Source organism: Chrysemys picta, chromosome 1, assembly GCF_011386835.1.
Source record: "Chrysemys picta bellii isolate R12L10 chromosome 1, ASM1138683v2, whole genome shotgun sequence".
Lineage (NCBI taxonomy): Eukaryota > Metazoa > Chordata > Testudines > Emydidae > Chrysemys > Chrysemys picta.
The window spans coordinates 25,402,935-25,423,206 of record NC_088791.1 but is presented as its reverse complement, the minus strand read 5'-3'; the positions used below and the strand labels follow the sequence as shown (position 1 = coordinate 25,423,206).

General features: G+C 40.4%; 1 protein-coding gene across 5 annotated transcripts in view; it reads left to right on the top strand.

The window, feature by feature from the left end:
- RSBN1L (round spermatid basic protein 1 like) overlaps positions 1-20,272 on the top strand; it is an 86,119-nt gene that overhangs the window by 2,360 nt on the left and 63,487 nt on the right. For 4 of the 5 annotated variants that reach the window (XM_005305778.4, XM_005305777.4, XM_008172461.4 and 1 more), the window contains exon 2: positions 15,501-15,617. The exons of the other annotated variant lie outside the window; for it this stretch is intronic. In XM_005305778.4, the coding sequence (XP_005305835.2) occupies positions 15,501-15,617 (117 nt within the window). The remainder of the gene's footprint in view (positions 1-15,500; positions 15,618-20,272) is intronic. 5 annotated transcript variants of the gene reach the window in all.

Here is a 20,272-nt window from a genome sequence, read left to right as displayed (position 1 = left end):
GAAGCTGGGCCCTCTTGAAAATAGTGGTTGGCCCTTTTATTAGAGGGGCTACAACAACAGGCTTTTCTCTGGGAAATGACAAACAGAGATAGTATATGGACAGGCAAAAGTACTTGAGATTTTAGCTGTAAAGCCTTGTGAACATTTTGTCCTAAACTTTCAATTACTGCTTGAAAAATCCATGCACCCTAATGGGTAAAACTTTTCAAAGCAAATGAGGGCCACACAACATCAATTTTCCATAGCATTCTGTGGTGGTTTTTAATCTTGCTCTTTTGACTGTAATTATAAGTTCACATTTAGAACGTTAACATAAGCTGAAGCAGTATCATCATCATCCTGAGTCTGCAGCCAGACAGTCCCCCTGCTTTTACTGCTGGGAAAATGATGAGCAGCATCATGAAATTTACAAGGTCGGTCACTTTTTCATAATTGGTATTCAGAACACGGGCAGTATTGAAACAGTAAATTTCACATTTGCTTGAGGAAAGCTGAGAATTAGCAGAGGTATGTCCTGGAATTATTCAAGGGAGAGGGGATCCTAGAAGAGACTGAGGGGGAATGATATAGTGGTAGAGATATATTCTTCATGCCCTGGTTGTTTTAGGGATGGGGATAAACTCTTCCTGGTGGGATGTCTGCCATGCTTTCCAAGTCTTGAGTTTTCTGGGTGTCGTAGCAAATTCCTAGTATAACTAGGAATCATGAAACTAAATTTAAAAAGGGGAAACTGTTACCTGTATACCAGTGGTTCCCAACATTTCCAGACTACTGTACCCTTTCAGGAGTCTGATTTGTCTTGTGTACCCCAGGTTTCATCTCACTTAACTACTTACTTTGTATTTTTATGTCTGATTTTATAAGCATCACAGCACTCTATTACAAAAAATTGGTTACATTCTCATTTTTAGCATATAATTATAAAATCAATTGGAATATAAATATTGTACTTGCATTTCAGTGTATAGTGTGTATATAGAGCAGTATAAACAAGCCATTGAATGAAATTTTAGTTCATACTGACTTGGTTAATGATTTTTATGTAGCCTGTTATAAAACTAGGCAAATATCTAGATGAGTTGATGTACTCCCTGGAAGACCTCTGTGTACCCTCAAGGGTATGTGTACCCCTGGTTGAGAACTACTGCTGTATATAATTAAGTCCTGACATACATAGTAGGCTGTGGAAACAGTCTTCTGAGACACATTGTGATGGTCCTGTTTTTAGATGCTTAAAATTAGGTTGGAAAAGGCACCTTAGGGAATGTACCTTAGGGAATAATCCTGAACTGGCAGGGAAATAGAAGATACCTTAGTCTCTTCCCATTTCCAGCACTTTTTAAACAGGTCTGTGTATCAGCTAGTCTTTTTGTTAATGGTACTGAACTCTGCTTTCAGCTGTTGTGTTGCTGAAATGAGAAATAGCAGTTGGCTGAGAAACAGACAAATAGAGTCCTTGGGCTTTGTTTTTATAAAAATATTAATGTAATTTAGTGCAATACTAACAATCTAAATGTCTCAAATACATTTCAGAAGCAAGTCTTCCAATCTTTATAATTGGCATGAGTTTAGGAGCATGTGAAGAAACTTCACCTTGTCGCAATTGTCAAGAAAAGTTGTCTTTGCCAACAGACAGGGAGAATGATTTGCAGTGGCATCTCCATAGTCCTAATTTGTTGTTTGATGGCTAGAGAATAATGTTTTGGAGGGGAGAAAGGAAGTGGGGTTTTCTCCTTCTGTTTCAAATGATTGTACTTAAATCTTTAATTAGTCAGGGCGGTTGATTTTTTGTTCACTTACTAGGTATCCTCCTTTGGTAGTTGAGCTCATTACTGAGGAACCTTCTCTTCCTGAGTAATGCAAAAAATTAAATCTTGTAGACCAAGGATGTGAAGCTCATTTGGATGAGAGGGACAGATCCCATGTTTAATTATGGTCTGAGTGCCCAGGTATAAATTCAAAATGGCATACTTCCCTCCTTCCACAATGACACTAATGATAGTAGGCAATTCCCACAGACATCAAGGGGACTATCTAGTATTTATGTAGTATCTAAACTCTTATTTCTGTATGTTCTTTTCTGCAGCAGCTCCCAGTTCCTACTCCTTGAGGGCTTTTCTCCCTCCTAACCTGTTCCGTCCACCAGAATGATTGGTTAATGTTGACTTGGCGGCGCCATCACCATGATGGTCTCTAATGTTGACACTTGAACATCATAACTTCGATTTAAACTCTGTTCATTTTTTGGGAGGTTCTCTGCAGCCATGAGAGTGAGAAACTTTTTTTTTTAAAGAGCTTAGATTCCACATAATCGGAGTACATACTCCTGGGGGAAATCTGTGCCACTGCACAATTTGTGCAGAATTCATGTTGTGTACAGAACTTCCTTTTCCCCCCACAGAATTGGTGCTGCAGAGCTGCTGGCTGCCACTAGGGGCTACTGGACCCGGCAGAGTCCAGCTTCCTAGCTCGCAAATAGAAGATGCAGCCTGGGGGAGGGGCAGGAAGAGCTGAAAGTGCTGAGGAGCTGCAGTTCCCAGCAGACTCTGAAGGAAGGAGTTGGCTTGCAGGAAACTCTGTACAAGCCTGAGACCCAGGCTGTTTTTCCCTCTGGATTCCTGGGCTCTGGAAGGCGCCTCCCCAGCTGGGCTCTGGGGGAGATGGGTCGCAGGTTTCTGGGCAGGGGGGGCTGGTATGGATGTCTGGGCTGAGGGGGGCCAGCAGCTGGGCTCACGGGGGGAGGAGAGGGGTTAGAGGAACAGAAACTGGGTTGTCGTAGGGTTTTATTTAATTAACTCTTTACTCTGGGGGGGGATTTTTATTGTTTGTTTTGTTATAGACATAGTTGCTGACAGATATTTTGAAATAAGCTACCAAAATAATTGAAACTGGTATGATTATATAGTGTGTTTTTGATAAATAAAATATGCATAATTTTGCAGAACTCAAAAATACTGTGCAGTTTTTTTGTGCAGAATTCCCCCAGGATTAGAATTATGTCATGCACCCTGTGGTAAGTAATGTGTTGCTGCGTAAAAGCATAGAATGACCATCCTCAGTTTCTTCTGAACAAAACTGAAAACTTATCAACCTAAAGCAATATAACGCAGGTATAGAGATAAAATTTAAATGACTAAATTCCATGACCAAGCATGACATGATTCTCATTCAGAAAATCTTGTAGTAGCTAAAGAGCACAGGATTCTGCAGCAGAATGCCATGTTATCAAACATAAACAAGATGTCAAAATGATGCAACTGTCTTTCATTTAAAAAAAAAAATTTAGACCTGTAGCAGAAAAGGTTACCTTCAGAAGACCTATGCATTTTTCTGTAGCTTTATTCAGGTTTACAGTAGATTTCCTTCTACAGTTAAGAAAAGCAGCCTACCTTTTCTTCTGAATGTTGTGTTCTCTAATACACCACTTTCTATTGCTTTCTGTTTCCCTGTGACCCTGGCTGCTATCAATCCATTCTTTTTTTTTTTTTTTTTTTGGTAACGTATTATATGAAATGTTTGCTTACTGTGCAAGTGACATACATTAGTTCTCAATTGAATTTCCCTTCACTCTCCCTCCATTTCATCCTTAGGCGGTAGGAAGAGCAGATTACAAGGTTACAGTAAGTGGTGTAATATGGTTTTACAATTTGGATATTTCTTTCTTATATTCTTATGTTCTTTGTTCTTTAAGGCAGCTGGGGCCTGTAGCATACCCCTACTGATTATAGCTGTTAAACATTTTTAAACGATTTATATAATGTAGGGCCAGTATATAAAGCTGAGTGTGTGTCACTCTATAAGTATATCAATTTCCAAACACAGAGGTCGTCATTAACAAGTCTTGGGTCAGTAATAACAAGACTGACAATGTGAATATGCAGCAAAAGAATGTATTTTAAGGAGATGGATTGTGATGTGTCTAAATCACAGGTCTGGGAATTAGGAGATTCAGATTCTGTATCCAGATATACAAGGGACTCTGTGTTATCTTGGGCAAATCTTTTAATCTGTCAGTTTCCTCATTCTTGAAATGGGGATAGTATTTCCTCAGCACCCTGATATGAGGCTTAATTGATTATTTTTTTTGAGATCCTCCTGTTGAATGAACTGTTAAATTGCGTATTAGTTTGTCCAAGACTGTTGCATAAAATTGGGGAAATTAGAGGCAGCAAAGTAAGGGACTATAAAATGAAAATATAAAATAAGTCCTGGTCTTCTGTTCTACTAGCACTGACCATATTATGTTGCACTAAGCTATTTGGTAAGTTATTAATTGGGTGAATAAAAGTGGGAATACATTTGTCTTGTTTTTTTTTAAGTTCTTTTAACCTTAGAGTAGAAAATGGTATCTGAACTCTTCAAAAATAGCAGGTGACATGCATAAAACACTTTTCCTTCCTATACCTATTCCTCTACTGCTGAACCTAGTGTGAGTGTGGTGGTTCTTAAATCCACAGAAAAGAAAATGATTTCTTCACCCTCCAATAGGCCTCCTTCTCTCCCTTCCCTTCTACAGATCTCCTAATGTCATAGGAAGGGGATCCCTGCTTCTATAGCCCTTGAGGGGGAGACAAAGTCAGAACAAGGAAGTGGAGGAAGGAGGTAGATGGGCACTGTTCCCGTCTTTGAGATTTGTGCACACAAGGAAGTTGCACTTTTCTTTTTCCAGCACAATCTGCCTTGTGTTCACACACAGATGAGCTTCTGTCTGCTTATCTTGCTAACTAAATTATTAAGCCACTTCAGAATTGACTTAACTCAGTTTTGTTGGAATTCAGTTGGTGTAAGCTCCATGTGGATGCATTGCCATTCTGATATAAGTAGTTCAATTCAATTATTTTTTTCAATGGCTATCCCATGCTGCAACTGGTCACTGCTGAAATGACTTGTCTGGTTAATTATGCACACGCCACAGCTCCAGAGTCAGGGTTCCCTAGATAAGATATCCTGTGTCTTTGCCTCCTACCCACACCCTCAAATCTGTTGTTCTGGCATATGCCCATGTTGTCTTTTTGTGATTCAGACTCATTGCAAGGTCTGAGGCAGTTGTAGTCCCCCCTGCTTCCACATGGTCCTGTAAAGAGGTCCTTGGACTGAGTTTTGCCATGTGGAGAGAGGGCACATCCAATCTCCTCTCTCCAATGGTCACTGGAATGCTAAGGTTTACTAAATGAAGGAAGTGGGTTACTCCTAGGACATATCTCCATGCCAGAGCAAAACCAAGGAGCAGCAGCAGAACTATAAAATACATGGGATAACAAGGCCTTTGGCAGTATGCGCACTACATATGCGTGCTGTGAGGGGTTGGATTTTTGTTTAAAGATTTCTTTAAGCCCACAGGATGGGAGAACCTCCAACAAGTTTTAGCTGGCCTCTTGGTTCTCAAGATGAGCCTTATGAAGTTCTGAAGTCTCTTTATGGAGAAAAAAATTCCAGTAGTGCACTTCTTAATGACTGGGCTACATTCTGATCAGTCTCTGAGGAAAAGGGCTAGGGAATAATGTTTTAAATTTAAAGTTTAGGGTTCTAGCAGCCCTCTGTTGGTTTAAGTAAGCACGACAGGGCTGACATTACCTGACATAATTCTAAAAAGAGAAATTTAATAACTTTTGATAGGCAGGGTTACTGTTCAGAATTATAGTAAAGGTACTAAATCACTGTTACAGGAGTCCAGTGAAGTAATTTATCTTTTTTGTTACAAATTGGCAAAACATTATAAAGAAACTAATTAGGATCCATTAGAAGACAGCAGGTAAATAAAGAACCAACTCTGTTTTTGTTTTTGTTGTGGAAAGAGACTGTCTGCTTCTGCTGTCCCCGGCAGGGTAGGTGGAGTCCTTCCACAGCACTTCCTTGGTCATGTGGCAGTAGTTCATTCCTTACTTCTGCTGTTCCAGCTCTCTCAGAATTTTTGGTAGGCTTAACTTTTTTAGTGGGCTTCCCCAACAGAAATAGAAAAATGGAAATTGTTGGAGTTGCATTACTTCACTTTACATTTGCTGGGGATCCTGCTTGATATTCAGACTTTCCCACTGACTTTAGGAAAATATATTTTTATCTTTTTCACACTTAGTGGAATTGGGAGCATGCCTCTGTTCTACTTTTTTTTTTTTTTTTTTAATTTAACCCTTTCCCTTTATTCGGTTTGCTTTCGTTTCCTTCATATTCTATATGATGCTTCACGTGAACACTTCCTCACTCCCCTTTTCTTTCTTCAGTGAAGTAGGAATTGGTAGTCTTATTTCACTTTCAGAATATAGACAGTAGGAACTTCCTCAGACTTCTCCATTCCAGCTATCATTATAAACTTTTTGGAAGCTTCTGATCAGCTTTCTTACAAGTCATCCAGTATCTCATTAGATTGAGCAGTAGTGATCAATAGGATATATTTAAGTGCACATGAAGTGTGAGGGCAGTGTTGGAGATGGTGGAATTCTCTTGGAAGTTCCAGACATACAGAAGTTTAGTTTTGAACTATAAAACTAAAACTGAGAGAAGCTTCACTTGCTGAGGAAAAATTGAGGGAGTTTATACTTCTCTTGAGGGCAAATCCTGTTCCTATTTTGTTCCCACAGAATATTCTTACAGGTTTTATTTTGTGAGGGGACAGGACATGGAGAGCATATATAGAGATGCACATTAGAATCCAGCTCTGCATGCTATTGTGCAGCAGAAACTTGGGCTGAGGTTGATTGCTGCAGTACAGAATAACTGATCATCTTCTGCACATAGTTAAGATACAAGTGGCATAGTCCTTAGCCCCAAAACTGGAGTTGGTGGCCTTGTTTGCTGTGCTGATGCAATGTCCTGTTTTCCTCTTCTTCCAATCCTTGGCAGAACTCCCTAGTGCTCAGGCTGGGTTTGGGGCCTTAAATTTGTAAATTCATACCTCTCTTCAGGCTGTTTCCTGCATATTCAAAAAACCAAAACTGCATTTGTATATGTTTAGAAGACCTTCTTTGGAACCATGAAGACTAAACCCTAATATCTTTTAGATGAAAACTTAAATTCTTCAGAAACTTACAGAAATGTAAGGAAGTCTTTCCTTCCTGTTCACGAGGGAAAATTTCCTTCTCTCCATTGGAAAGGAGATTTCTGGAATAACGTTTCCGATTCCAAGTTCTGTTCTTCCAGGATTTTGTTCTTCCCTGCTTAAAGGGACACCAGCCAAATCTTTCTGGCTGTTTGAATAAGAAGAAAATAACTCTTTCTGTATTCCAGAAATGCTGTGTTTTGTTTGCACACAAGTCTAGGAGGCCTGCTCTTGTGTGTTTGCCTGCACTTCAGATATGCAGGTGTCACAACCTATGAAGTAGTGTTCTTAAACTGTTAAACATTCCTCTGTATCTACATAAATATCCATTTGAAATCCACTTATTTGGTTGAGATTTCACTTTTAAAAAGTATTAGTATTAAAATGAGGAGGGGCAGACTAAGACCAATATTCTACATTCACTCTTCTTAATTTTTTCCTAAGTGTAGCACAGTCGGTGTTAGCAACATTGACTAATTACAGTAATTTGTAAATATTTTTTGCCTTATGACAGTTCTTTTTAAATCAAAGGGAGGAGGCAGAGGAAGAACACTTGGAATGTAATCTGTGATTGACTACTGATGTGGGTTACTATCTGGAAATCTAATGCAAAGCAGCTACAGCAGTGGTTCTCAAACTTTTGTACAGTTGACCCCTTTCACATAGCAAGCCTCTGAGTGTGAACCCCCTTATAAATTAAAAACACTTTAAAATATATTTAACACCATTATAAATGCAGGAGGCAAAGCGAGGTTTGGGGTGGAGGCTGACAGCTCGTGATCCCCCCATGTAATAACCTCGCAACCCCCTGAGGGGTTCTGACCCCCAGTTTGAGAACCCCTGAGCTACAGCCTTTGACATTCTACAAGGTCCTAAAGCTTGTTGCTTCCAGTTCTAGACCAGACTGGTTAAACCTCTCTTGCGTCTTCATAGGCTTAGGGATACGATATTCAAAATGTGGCTGCTACCATTGCATGTATTCTGCTCCCAAGACTGGGAATAATCTGACTGACTTGTTTTATGATCATTCATTTTAAAACACTATATGTATAGAAAGCCCCCAATAGACCTTAGGCTAAATTTCTTAATTCTGAACAGGATTGTCCTTCCCTCAGATTTCACGTTGCTGGAAGGCAAAATTAGAAAATTGTTGATAACAGCAAGATACCTGGTTAGTAGATATTAATACTGGAAAATGCAGTAATTAAATTCGAAAGGCTGTTTATTGTACAAATGAGACTTATCCATTCCCTATCTTAAAAAACAAACCAACAAAAGAAAAAAACACAAAGCCCACACCCATCTCTTCCCTTCCCTCTCCCCACCCCTTGAAATAAAAGCAAGCCTGTCTGATTTGGAGAGGGACTCTGCATTTCTCATTTCATTCTGAGTTCAGTAAATATTCCTTGGTTTGTATCTTGGGGTGGGAACGAAGATTTCCTTGCAGTGGGATTCTTTGTGTTGATCTAACAGCAGAGTATGCTGTTAAACAGTCATCATTTCTTGTTTTAGTTGATTGGATTTCAGTGGTAGGTGTAGTGTTTAGATACTATGTTTAACATTCTCTATTTTATATACTATGAAGCCTGTATCAACACGAATTTGAAACTCCTGCATTCTTCAAAAGTGGTGATCGTGCAAGTGTTATGCAGCTCCTCCAAACTAATACAACAGAAACCTTTATAGCCAGGGTGTTGTGGCATATACGAGATGCATATTTTACTTTTTTTTTTTTTTTAAATGTTCAAAAATAGTCTCTCTAAGCCCCACTGAAGTCTTTGGCTAGGAAGTGCTCATTTGATGCACTTCAACCATATGTCATTAGCTTGGGACTCTCTTCTAAATTTCTTCTCATCTTGGATACATTTGCAGCATTGTCTGTGACCAAGTTGTGTGCTAGACACTTAATTTTTTTTTTTCAGTTTGTTATAGCTTTTACTGCTGCTACTTGTAAGTATGCTGCTGTGTGTGCATTTTATGATGGATCAATTGTTTCTGTAAGGAAGACATTCTCTTCTATTGTCACACAAGCACATATAACAGGATAATTGTTGACCTTGCTCCACCCATCAAGACTCAGGTTAACAATTTCACCCTCTAGACATCTTGCACACTGCTCAATTTCTCTTTCATACACTTTATCCAGCAATTTGCCTATGACATCTGCTTTGTTGGGTGGACTGTATCCTGGTCTTAATGACTGAACCATGTTAATGAAGTGTGGGTTCTCAATCATACAGAAAGGAGAGTTTGTTGCATAAGCAAACCGGGCAATTTTTTCATCAATTTCCTCTCTTTGTAATCTGCTGGTTCTTATCCCAAATTTATGTATGGTTGTTTTTGGATGATGGAGATTTTTTTCTTCTTTTTGCTTCAGGCGATATACTGTGGTCATGTGACATACATGATGTGACTGAAACACTATCATTGGCAGATAACTTTGAAACTATAGAAAATGGTGGTGGTCTTGAAGGTGGATGGTCTTCAGAATGCTGTAGGTTGAGGATGGATTCTCCTAAACAAAAGTCAGTGCAGTTATTTAATTATTATTACCATACTGCTCATTTAGTATTATTCCTTGCATTCACTGACACTCAGTACTACTTTAAAGGGGAAATTGTAAAATGAAGATCAGCTTATTTCAGCTATTTATTTTTTATCACAACTGCATCTAAAATGATAGTACCATAGAGTAACAACTATATTTTTTGCTGAAACATGAGAATTCAAGAATAATCCAAAAGGAAGACCAGCAGTCCTTAAGAAAGAAGTATGAAATAAAGTTTGCCAATCTGAAGATCCTGCATGTTCAGACATGTGCCTTTCATCATCTTCAATGCAGTTTCCTCCTGAGAAGGAACACTTCTTGTGGTGATGTTTCATTCGGGCAACCAGGCCTTGCATTTCTTTGTTGCACTGTTTGCATTTTGCATGCATGCCTGTCTTACCCACAGGTAGAGGAACTTCATTAAAATATTCCCAAATTGGGTCTCTCTTACGGCCTGCTGCCATTATAGGTTTTCCCTTCTAGTGAGAGAATAGTATGGTAGATCTCAAATCAATGAAGGCTACACTCAGAAAGACGTCAAGACTTCTGGAATATGCTGCTTAAACAATTTCATTTTTGTTTCTACTGCCTGTCCCTCCCTTCTCACATTTCTCTCCAGACTTCTTCTCCTTGTCCAGATCTATTCCGTCCCCAACAATTTCTATTCATTGAACTTTTTGAAAATTTGCACTTTTAGTAAGAGGTAAGGGATTGACTCTGTGTACACAAATTTGCAGAGGGACAATAGGGTTGAGGTCTGTTATTTCTCACCTCTATATATTTATTTAAACACATTTTTGCTGTTAACAAGCATATTCTCTCTGGAGACACAAATCCACAGTTTAAGAACTGCAAAACTAAGCATCTCTGTTGGTATCTTCTAGACTGAGCACTGAGTCCCATTGCGTAGATAGAAAGATTAATCTATACAGAAGCCCCTGAAACCCCATAAGATTGGGTCCCTAATCCATGAACTATTGTAACTCATTTACAAAACTTTTCTTAAACATTACATGAATATATTGTCTCATACTACTATAGAATTTTTATAATCCCTATTCCATGATGAGATACATTATAGCTCAAAGATATCTTAATTAAAACTATCTTTAGATAAGTGTTCTTTTCCCTCAAAGCATTTTATCAAAAAAAATAATCATTTTTTATTTATTTTTTAAATCCACCCTGGTTAGGTTATTTGCGATCTGAAACTTTCTCCTTGTGATCAGCTGAGGTTAGCCCAGGTGCTTGAACTAAATCTTCAGGTGTTAACTCACTCATGGCATTGTGGGGGCAGGACACTTCTGGTGTTGGATTTTTGGCTCTGGAGATTGCTCCCTCTTCAGATTTAATGAATCACTAGCTTACTGATATTCAGGATGGTCCAAGTGCTATTTTCTCAAGTAGGGAGGGGAGGAGGTGATTTGGTTGTTTTGTGGACAATGGTGTTTGTCCTTTGCAAGATGTAATTATGTTGTGTGTGTGTGTGTGTGTGTGTGTGAGTTGATATATAGTATGTACTCTGAGCCTTAATGTATAGTGCATGTCTTTTTAAAAAAAACAAAACAAAGAAACTTGTAAATATCTTGCTTAATATTACTTCACTAACATATCAACCCCCCTCAGTCTCCACCTTCAAGAAACTGCTTAAAAGAAGATTGGGTATAGGTTTTTATTTGTGTCCTATTTTTACATTTTAAATCCTTTCAGACTGTCATCTCTCTGCTGCTAAACTATGCTGTATATAGTGTACATCTGTGGTGCTTAATACATGATTGAAAGTTTATTTTGACATTAGAGGTCAAGTTATGTAGCTGCACCAAAAGGCTCCTAACACTGGTTTTATAGATGCAGACAACAATCTATATACAGACTGCTGTCAGCCCCATGCACCCTCACTTCATATACATTTGCAAAATATGAATCATATGTGTTTGTGGAACACAGTTTGTGAACCCTCTGAGTTCAGGGTAGAATACCCATCTGTGGCTACTTTTAAGATTTCTAGAACAGTCTCCACTGATTTCCAGGTGAATCAGAATAAGGTTGGCTAACGTCTTTCTTGGGTTCCTGCTGTTGGCCTTGGATTTTTGATCCACTTATGCCAATATATTTTTAGATTACCCTATCAACATGTGGTTGAAATATATCCTAGAAGATTCTTATGATTAGCTTATATTTCTTTATAATTTGGAAGAATAAGCAAGAACCTTTATTATTTTTCTTTTTCTGAGTGGAACCACATAATCTCAGCAGTTCTCTAGTGCTCTGTTTTTCAAAAGGGTTTAAAAAAAAAAAAAAAAAAAAAGCTTAAAGGAGGGCACCCACTAAATATAATCTTAGATTTAATGGCTCTACTTTTATTTTTTTTAAACGTCATTTGCTGTGTATTGGCTCTGATCTTGGTGAAGGAGTTATGCATGGCTTGATTAATTAATAGCTGTTCTACATAAGTACTATAGTGCTTGAGTTTGTTTCTCTAAAAGTTTTAAATCAACTTAAATAACAATATTATGAACTGTGGGCCATATCTCAATTTTGGTATCCTCTCAAAATTCCTTTGAATTTCATGTGAATTCAATATGTTGAATATGGAATGCAGCCTAAAATATTTCCAAAACTAGTTTCCATGTGAGTCCACTTTAAAATGTGGTACTTCTTCAAGGGGCCTCTTCGCATACCCATTCTTGATGTGCCAGAGGACTTGGACTGGTGCTTTCATGTCCCCTGCCCCTACCTTTGTGGTTCTGAACATTTGAAGGGTGCATATGTAAAAGGGACATTGCACACAGACTACCTCATTTCCTTACAACTGTGATAGCAGGTGGATCAGGAACCTTGCCAGGTCCTTGGAATTGGATTTATTGGACTAGATCACTTCCAGTGCTGCTGACGTCTTTAATTAGGCATTAGGTTTTTTTCTTTTTTAGGCTCAGGATCTGATGCATTTCCTACTGAACCCCAACCACCTTCACCTGGACCTCCCTCCCCAACAAGCCCCTGTGCATCCAGATTCACCTCCTCCCCCCGCACCTGGATCCCCCCCACTGAGCTGCCTACACCCAGATTGCCCCACACAGAACCCTCTCAACTCCCACCTGAATCCCCCCACGCTAATCCCCTCCACTCTTGGGTCCTATCTTGCTGAGCCTGCCTGCCCACACCTGATGCACCTGGCACAGAGAGGCAGGGCCCTGGGGTGTTTCTGGGGCAGGCCCAGTTCTTGCACTGTCAGGGTTTGGTTCAGCTCCCTGCTGACTCTGTGTCCCAGGGGGAGCTGCACAGTGATCTCCCACCTCTGTGCAGCCAGTGGCCTATGCTCCCCAGTGCTAGGCTGGAACCTCCACATTTATTTCACAAATAAAATTTGTGGAATTTTTTAAAATATTTTGGTGCAGAATTTTTAATTTTTTGGCACAGAACACCCTCAGGAGTATTAATGGAAAGTAACTTTTTTCCTTGCTCTGTGCACATTACCCTCACCCTCAGAAAGGACTATTAGAATTGCCTCCTTGCTATGCTGTTGAGGAAGTATTAGTGGCTAAACCTTCTGGCTTTGAAATGCATGGTTCCTTAAATGCGGTGACAGCAGCTTCAGCTCTGACCTCACTGAGGGGGTTAAAAAGCCTGGTATGGTGTCAGTCACTATGAATCCACAAAGATTTACTCCTGGGGAAATTCTGCACCAAAAAACTCTGCGCACAATATTTTAAAATTCGGCATATTTTATTTGTCAAAATAACACAATATAATCATACCAGTTTCAATTATTTTGGTCATTTATTTCAAAATACCTGTCAGCAAGTATGTCTGTAACAATACAGACCAAAAAAAAATTCTGGTAATTTTTTTTTGACAAATAGATTCCTTACTAGGCATATTAATATAGAACTGTGTAATTCATTTAAATTACAATACAGAACTGTATTTTCTGCACTCATCAGAAACCATGCAAAGGCTTGGGGGGGGGGGGTGGTCAGGGGAAGCAGAGGAGCTGAGGTAGAGGGAAGGAGCTTGGAGTGAACTTGAAGGTTTGTTGGATGTGGGTTTGAGAAGTACGGAACAGGTTTCTTGGGGGGATGGGCAGTATTGTTAAGGAGTTGGGGAGCCTCCCCCATGCAGTACCTGGCTGACCCCAAGCCTCTCCCATTCAATCAGACACATCTGCCCTGTCTCCAACCCCCCCCCCCCATCCTCAGGGGTCTCTGCAGCCTCCTCCCCCCCATCCCCATGTGGCCTTGCATCCCCACTCCCATTCAACCCCTGGCTCAACGCTGTCACCCCACTAGCACCTGAGCCTGTGCCCCAGTCTGTCCACCCCAGCCATTCTGAACCCCAGTCTGTGACCCCCACCAGCAGCTCTGTGTGCCCCACTCTGTCTGTCCTAAGCTGGCTCTGTGGGCAGGGTGCTGTGATGAACAACTTCTCCTGAGGGAATTCTGTGCACAAGCACAGAATTCCCCATTTTCCTCCCTCTTCCCCCGAAAATACATTCTGCCCAAGAGGTACGGCAGTTCCAACTTTGCCCACCAGAGTCCGCTGTGGTACCAGAACCGCCAGCTGCATTCATGCTGCCGGTGGTTCTGGTACCACAGCAGACTCTGGTGGGTAAAAGGTGGAACTGCAGCACTTCTTGGGCAGAATGTCTTTTCAGCGAGGGGCGGGGACGGGGGGAGAATTCTGCACCAGACATGAATTCTGCACATGCACAGTGATGCAGAATTCCTCGAGGAATAAAGATTGCATTTGACTGAGTGTAAATGCTTAGCCCTGAGAGTTGGCCTCTGCTGAAAGAGCCAGTCCTCAAGAGCATACACCTATGGATCCAGTACTTACTGTTCCATGTAATGAAGTGCAAAAACTTACTTATATGGCTCAGTCTTCAGAAGTCAGAGCCATGGCAAATGGTGATAAAACCCAGACTGAATTTAAAAGAGGGAAAATTAAAACTGAATATTGAGACAATCTTCCAGGTAAGCATTATTAGGTTGTGGAAAAGTGGTGGAAGCCCTAATGCTTGGGACGCTTAAAATTTAAAAAGAATTCTTATTGTGCCAATACAATATTGCAAAAGGAGAGGCCTAGCTGCCCTGATATTTCTCTTCCATTTCCATCTGAAACTAACATCTAATTCTAATTGCTGATTATGCTACACTGCAACCAGGGCATTCCATGCAAAAGATCTTGCATCTCCAGATTTGGCTGGAGTGTTAGTTTCAAATAGGTCAGCAGTAGTGACAAATGTAAAACCAACTCGAATCTTTCAAGTATCCTTTGAAGTTTCATTTGCAACATGGCGTATTCAGGTTTAGGATATTTAGAGGATGTTTTGGTGCAGAGTTGCTGTTGTGGACATGCCTGTAGGAAAATGCAAATTCCAATTTTTCTTTCGGATTTCTTTGGAGGATAAGAAATAGACAAAATATTTAATGAATCTGTGAACTTCAAGAAATCAAATCTACTTGCAATGAAAATAAACATAGCCAGAAGTACTGACTTGTGATGAATATGCATAAACTGTTTTAACCACTGATACAGTAACAGTGTATAAAAGGTTGTGTACAGTTGGTTCAACAGAACCAGAAAACAGAAGTTCAGCATAGCTAGACAAACTTTCAATATTGTACAACAGATATGAGATACTTGTGGGCTGTAGTCCACGAAAGCTTATGCTCTAATAAATTTGTTAGTCTCTAAGGTGCCACAAGTCCTCCTGTTCTTCTTTTTGCGGACTAACACGGCTGCTACTCTGAAACCTTGTAAATGTTTGATTGTCCAAGTCCTGTGATTTAAATATCTCTTCCTTTCCCACTCCCTCCCCAAACTGATTAGACCCTTTGTGTAGTATGGAACATATGTGTGACAATTTCATGTGAAACTCTTCTGTTCCTGCTCAGTCTTAAAATGTTTCCCTTTCAGATCAAATCAAAGACAAAATTAAAGAGAGGGACAGAGAGAAGCAGAAAGAAAAGAAGAAACATAAAATAATGAATGAGATCAAGAAAGAGAATGGTGAGGTCACATTATTGCAGAAAGGTAGGTTCAAACAAAATAGCAGTGTTCATCAGTAATGTGTTAATATCTAAAATAATTGTATATTTCTAGTGAATGCTGAATTTTAGTGGCACTTTTCATATTTTAATTAAACGCCCATTTTCCAGATGTTTGTAATGAGGCAGTGTAAATGTTGCAAATTGAAAACTGAAAATCTGCTTTTGTCATGTGTTATTAAATAGGAAACAAGTATTTTCTCCCTGCTATCATAGTTTAGATGCCCCATACGTCATACTTTGTAACATCTCATGCAGTCTCACAAATAACTGACTCTTACTTGCCATTGGATTACATTTGTTTCCCTCCATGGACTTCATATAGAGGTAAAAGGCTGTTTTCTTCCAGTTATTTCTGATAATGTAGAAGAGATTTCTAATGGTGATCTGAAGACTGGGTTCAAAGCCTCCTTATGACCCATTTGGGGGAGGGAGGGGAGAGGGCGGCGTTCTTTCTAAATTGTTTTGATGACTTCGAAATTAATTGTAACTTTTGAAATTATTTTAAAGTGTAAAGCCATCATATTTAGATACAAACTTAGATGCTGCGTAAATATTTGTTGCATTTTTAGTGTTTTGTATTGTGGTTAATGGGAGCGGTTCCTTTTAGAGGGACTGGATACCTCAGGGCATTGCTAGTGAGCTACAAAGCCTTTCACAGGTAAATCATCAGATGAATCCAGCCTACCTCAGTAGGGATTAAAACAGGGGTCAGCAACCTCTGACACGCAGCTCGCCAGGGTAAGCACCCTGGCGGGCCGGGCCAGTTTATTTACCTGCTGACGCGGCAGGTTCAGCCAATTGCGGCCCCCATTGGCTGCGGTTTGCCGTCCCAGGCCAATAGGGGCAGCAGGAAGCCGCGGCCAGCACATCCCTTGCCCATGCCGCTTCCCACCGCCCCTATTGGCCTGCGACGGTGAACTGCGGTCAATGGGGACCATGATTGGCCGAACCTGCCGCGTCAGCAGGTAAATAAACTGGCCCGGCCCGCCAGGGTGCTTACCTTGGCCAGCCGCGTGCCAGAGGTTGCCGACCCCTGGATTAAAAGTTGCTCCCATTTAATGGCTGTTTTGTGATCTCTATACAAGATGAGTTTGGTGGGTCTCAGTTCCAGCCCCAACATCACCAGTTCACTAACAGATTTGCACTAATTAGCAGATTCAACATAAGCAGAGATCTGCATGGGCCATAGAGACTAAACTTCTGTTACTCCTAAAAGTTCCTAATTTCTTCTATATCAGAATGAAGCATGCTGGGAGGGCAATGTCAGTGGGAAGCTTGCCGTGCTTGAGTCTTGTAAATGAACAGCATGACAACCCTGATAAATGAAGTCCTCTGATATCTTTCTCTATCATTGAATCATTTTTTTAAGATGAAATTGGTGGCTATATGGAAATTAGCTTATTAAAGCCTAGCTGTGAGTTTCGTTGTGATGTTTCTGTTTTTGGAGAGTGGCATGAGGTTCTAATCGTGCGGAAAGAATGCTCTGCCAGCCAGCAAAACCTTTTTTGCTCCTTAGTAACTCAGGGAGCTGACGGAACTCCCGTAGTTGCATACAAATAGTTCTCCTTTGAGGATTAGATTTGGCACTGGGGAAGGGGGTGGATTTTTTTTTAGTATAATTAAGAAATTCTAATCATGCTTTTCTAGCAGGTTTGCAGATCTTAATGAAGTTCTGCTCTTTTTATGAAGCCACGTGGTTCAACATGGTGTGGTTCAGTTTTTGTAGCCTTGTAGCAGCTATTCTTAAATCCTGTTTTCATGTCTAAACCTATTAGGCTGTTTAATCATGTTTTGTGTTGGTGCATTCTTGGAAAATTTGGTCAGCTTTTCCCATATTGGTTGTGACTTTCTTCAACCAGGAGGGAGAGGGAATTCCAAACACGACAAAGGTCATGAAATAAAGAGTGAATTACACAATTACTGTGTGTGTGGGTTTTTTTGTTTTTTGTTTTAAGGCAAAAAGCTATACACGCTTCCCATAATAAAAGCTTGCAATTCTACAAGTTAAAATCGCTGATAGTTCCCAATCTAACTGATTAGGCCTGCTACGCTTTTGTATCTGACTGTAGGTATTGGTACACTCTCTAAGAAATTTAACTTCTAGTATTAAACTTTCACTTGTTATAGTCCTGTAAATATTTGAGTGGTGTAAGCTTAAAAATGAGCAGCTGGTGGGTGGATTTTTATAGGGCTTAAAAAAAAATGTTTTCCAGACCCTGGCTATGTGGTGACGTGGGATTGTGAAGTAACCGAATAGCAGCCAAAAGCTACTTCCTTTCCATTCTCCCCTTCCCTCCCCCAACCAGGGAGCAGTGTGCAGAGGTATCTAGAGCCTCCCCTGCAAGGTGTAGCCAGAACTAGACACCCAGGTAGGAGCCACATGCCCAAGCAGAGTATCTCACAGCTGATTACAGTAGGTAGACAGATCTGCCTCCTGATCCAGAGCAAGCCGCACCAGGCTAGCAACCCAACCGAAACCTTCCATAGGGTCGAGGACCAAAAGCAGCCAGGTAGACCCACCAGAGTTTCCATTAATTTAATTTTAAAAGATATCCCATCTCCTAGAACTGGAAGGGACCTTGAAAGGTCATCGAGTCCAGCCCCCAGCCTTCACTAGCAGGACCAAGTACTGATTTTGCCCCAGATCCCTAGGTGGCCCCCTCAAGGATTGAACTCACAACCCTGGGTTTAGCAGGCCAATGCTCAAACCACTGAACTCTCCCTCCCCCATCTCTCTTGGATGTTAACTCTGGTAAGATGCCAAAACCACCCGGGAGTGTTGCAGTTCCTAAAGTTTGTTCCTCCATGCTGCAGCTTTGTCAATCTTAAGATCTGGTGTTAAGGGAATATGCTGCCATTTATGTATCTAAGGATATGTATATTCACCAAGCATGCAGATTAGGGCATTGGGTTATTTGCATAAAACTGCAGGAATTTTGAATCTCCAACCTTAACAGGTATGGACATGCTAGTGCAGCTCTGTGTGCAGCATGGGGAGCAGTACAAGCTGAGAGATCCTGCTGTACAGAGAATTGGAAGAAAGGAGGGAGGACTGGTCAAGTGGGCGTAGCAAGGGTTATGTTAGCACTGCAAAGAGTACTGAACTAGTTGCTGGAAGGAATCCATGTGCCATTTTAGGGTTCAGGCAGTGGCAAAAACTGTTGGCTGCTATGGTTGCAAATAATTTTAACTGAAGGTAGAGAAGGCATGTTAAAAGTTGTAGTGCAGAGAGAAGAGCCTTTTCTCACTGAACACATACATGTATGTATACACAGATTAAATGCAAATTATATTTTTTAATGTTCCTGTGTTAATATGCTGCTTCCCTGATAACTCATTCTTGTAATGATATATTTCCAGCCAAATAATGGAAGCAAAATTGTAATCTTGCCCTACCTTGTTCCTGTTCCTCATTGAAATGTGAATTCAAGCTTTCTTTGTAGCTGCAATTTTGCATACTTACGGATGGAAATATCAGAAAATTGTAGGACTGAAAGGGACCTTGAGAGGTCTTCTAGTCCAGTCCTCGGCACTCAAGGCAGGACCAAGTATTATCCAGACCATCCCTGACAGATGACTGTCTAATCTGCTTGTAAAAACTTCCAGTGATGGAGATCCCACAACCTCCCTAGGCAGTTTATTCCAGTGTTTAACTACCCTGACGTTTTTCCGAATGCCCAACCTAAACCTCCATTGCTCCAATTTAAGCCCATTGCTTCTTGTCTCCTCCTCAGAGGTTAAGGAGAAGAATTTTTCTCTCTCCTCCTTGTAAGAACCTTTTTAAGTACTTGAAAACTGTGACGTTCACACTCACACTCACACTCTCTCTCTTCTCCTGACTCAACAAAACCAATTTTTTTTTTTCAGTGTTTCCTCATAGGTCACATTTTGTAGACCTTTAATAATTTTGTTGCTCTCCTCTGTACTTTCTCCAGTTTGTCCACATATTTCCTGAAATGTGGTGCCAGAACTAGATACGCTACTCCAACTGAGGCCTAATCAGCATGGAGTAGAGTGGAGAGTTACTCCTCCTGTCTTGCTTACAGCACTCCTGCTAATATATCCCAGCATGATGTTTGCTGCCTTTTTCTCCCCCCCCCCCCCCCCCCAACATTGTTACACTGTTGAGTCATATTTACCTTGTTGTCCACTATGACCCTCAGATCCCTTTCTGTAGTATTCCTTCCAAGGCAGTCATTTTCCATTTTGCATGTATGCAACTGATTGTTCCTTCCTAAGTGGAGTACTTTGCATTTGTCCTTATTGAGTTTCATCCTATTTACTTCAGATCATTTCTCCAGTTTGTCCGCATCATTTTGAATTTTAATCCTGTCCTCCAGAGCTCTTGCAACCACTCCCAGCTTGGTATTGTCCGCAAACTTTATAAGTGTAGTCTCTCTGCCATTATCTAAATCATTGATGAAGATATTGAACAAAAGAGGATCTAGGACCGATCACTGTGGGACCCCAACGGTTTTCCAACCAGTTATGCAGCCACCATCTAGCTTGTATTTGCCTACTTTGTTTATGAGAAGGTCATTCAAGATAGTATCAAAAGCCTTACTAAAGTCAAGATACACCATATTTACTGCTTCTCCCCTATCCACAACCTGTTAAAGAAAGCTATTAGGTTGGTTT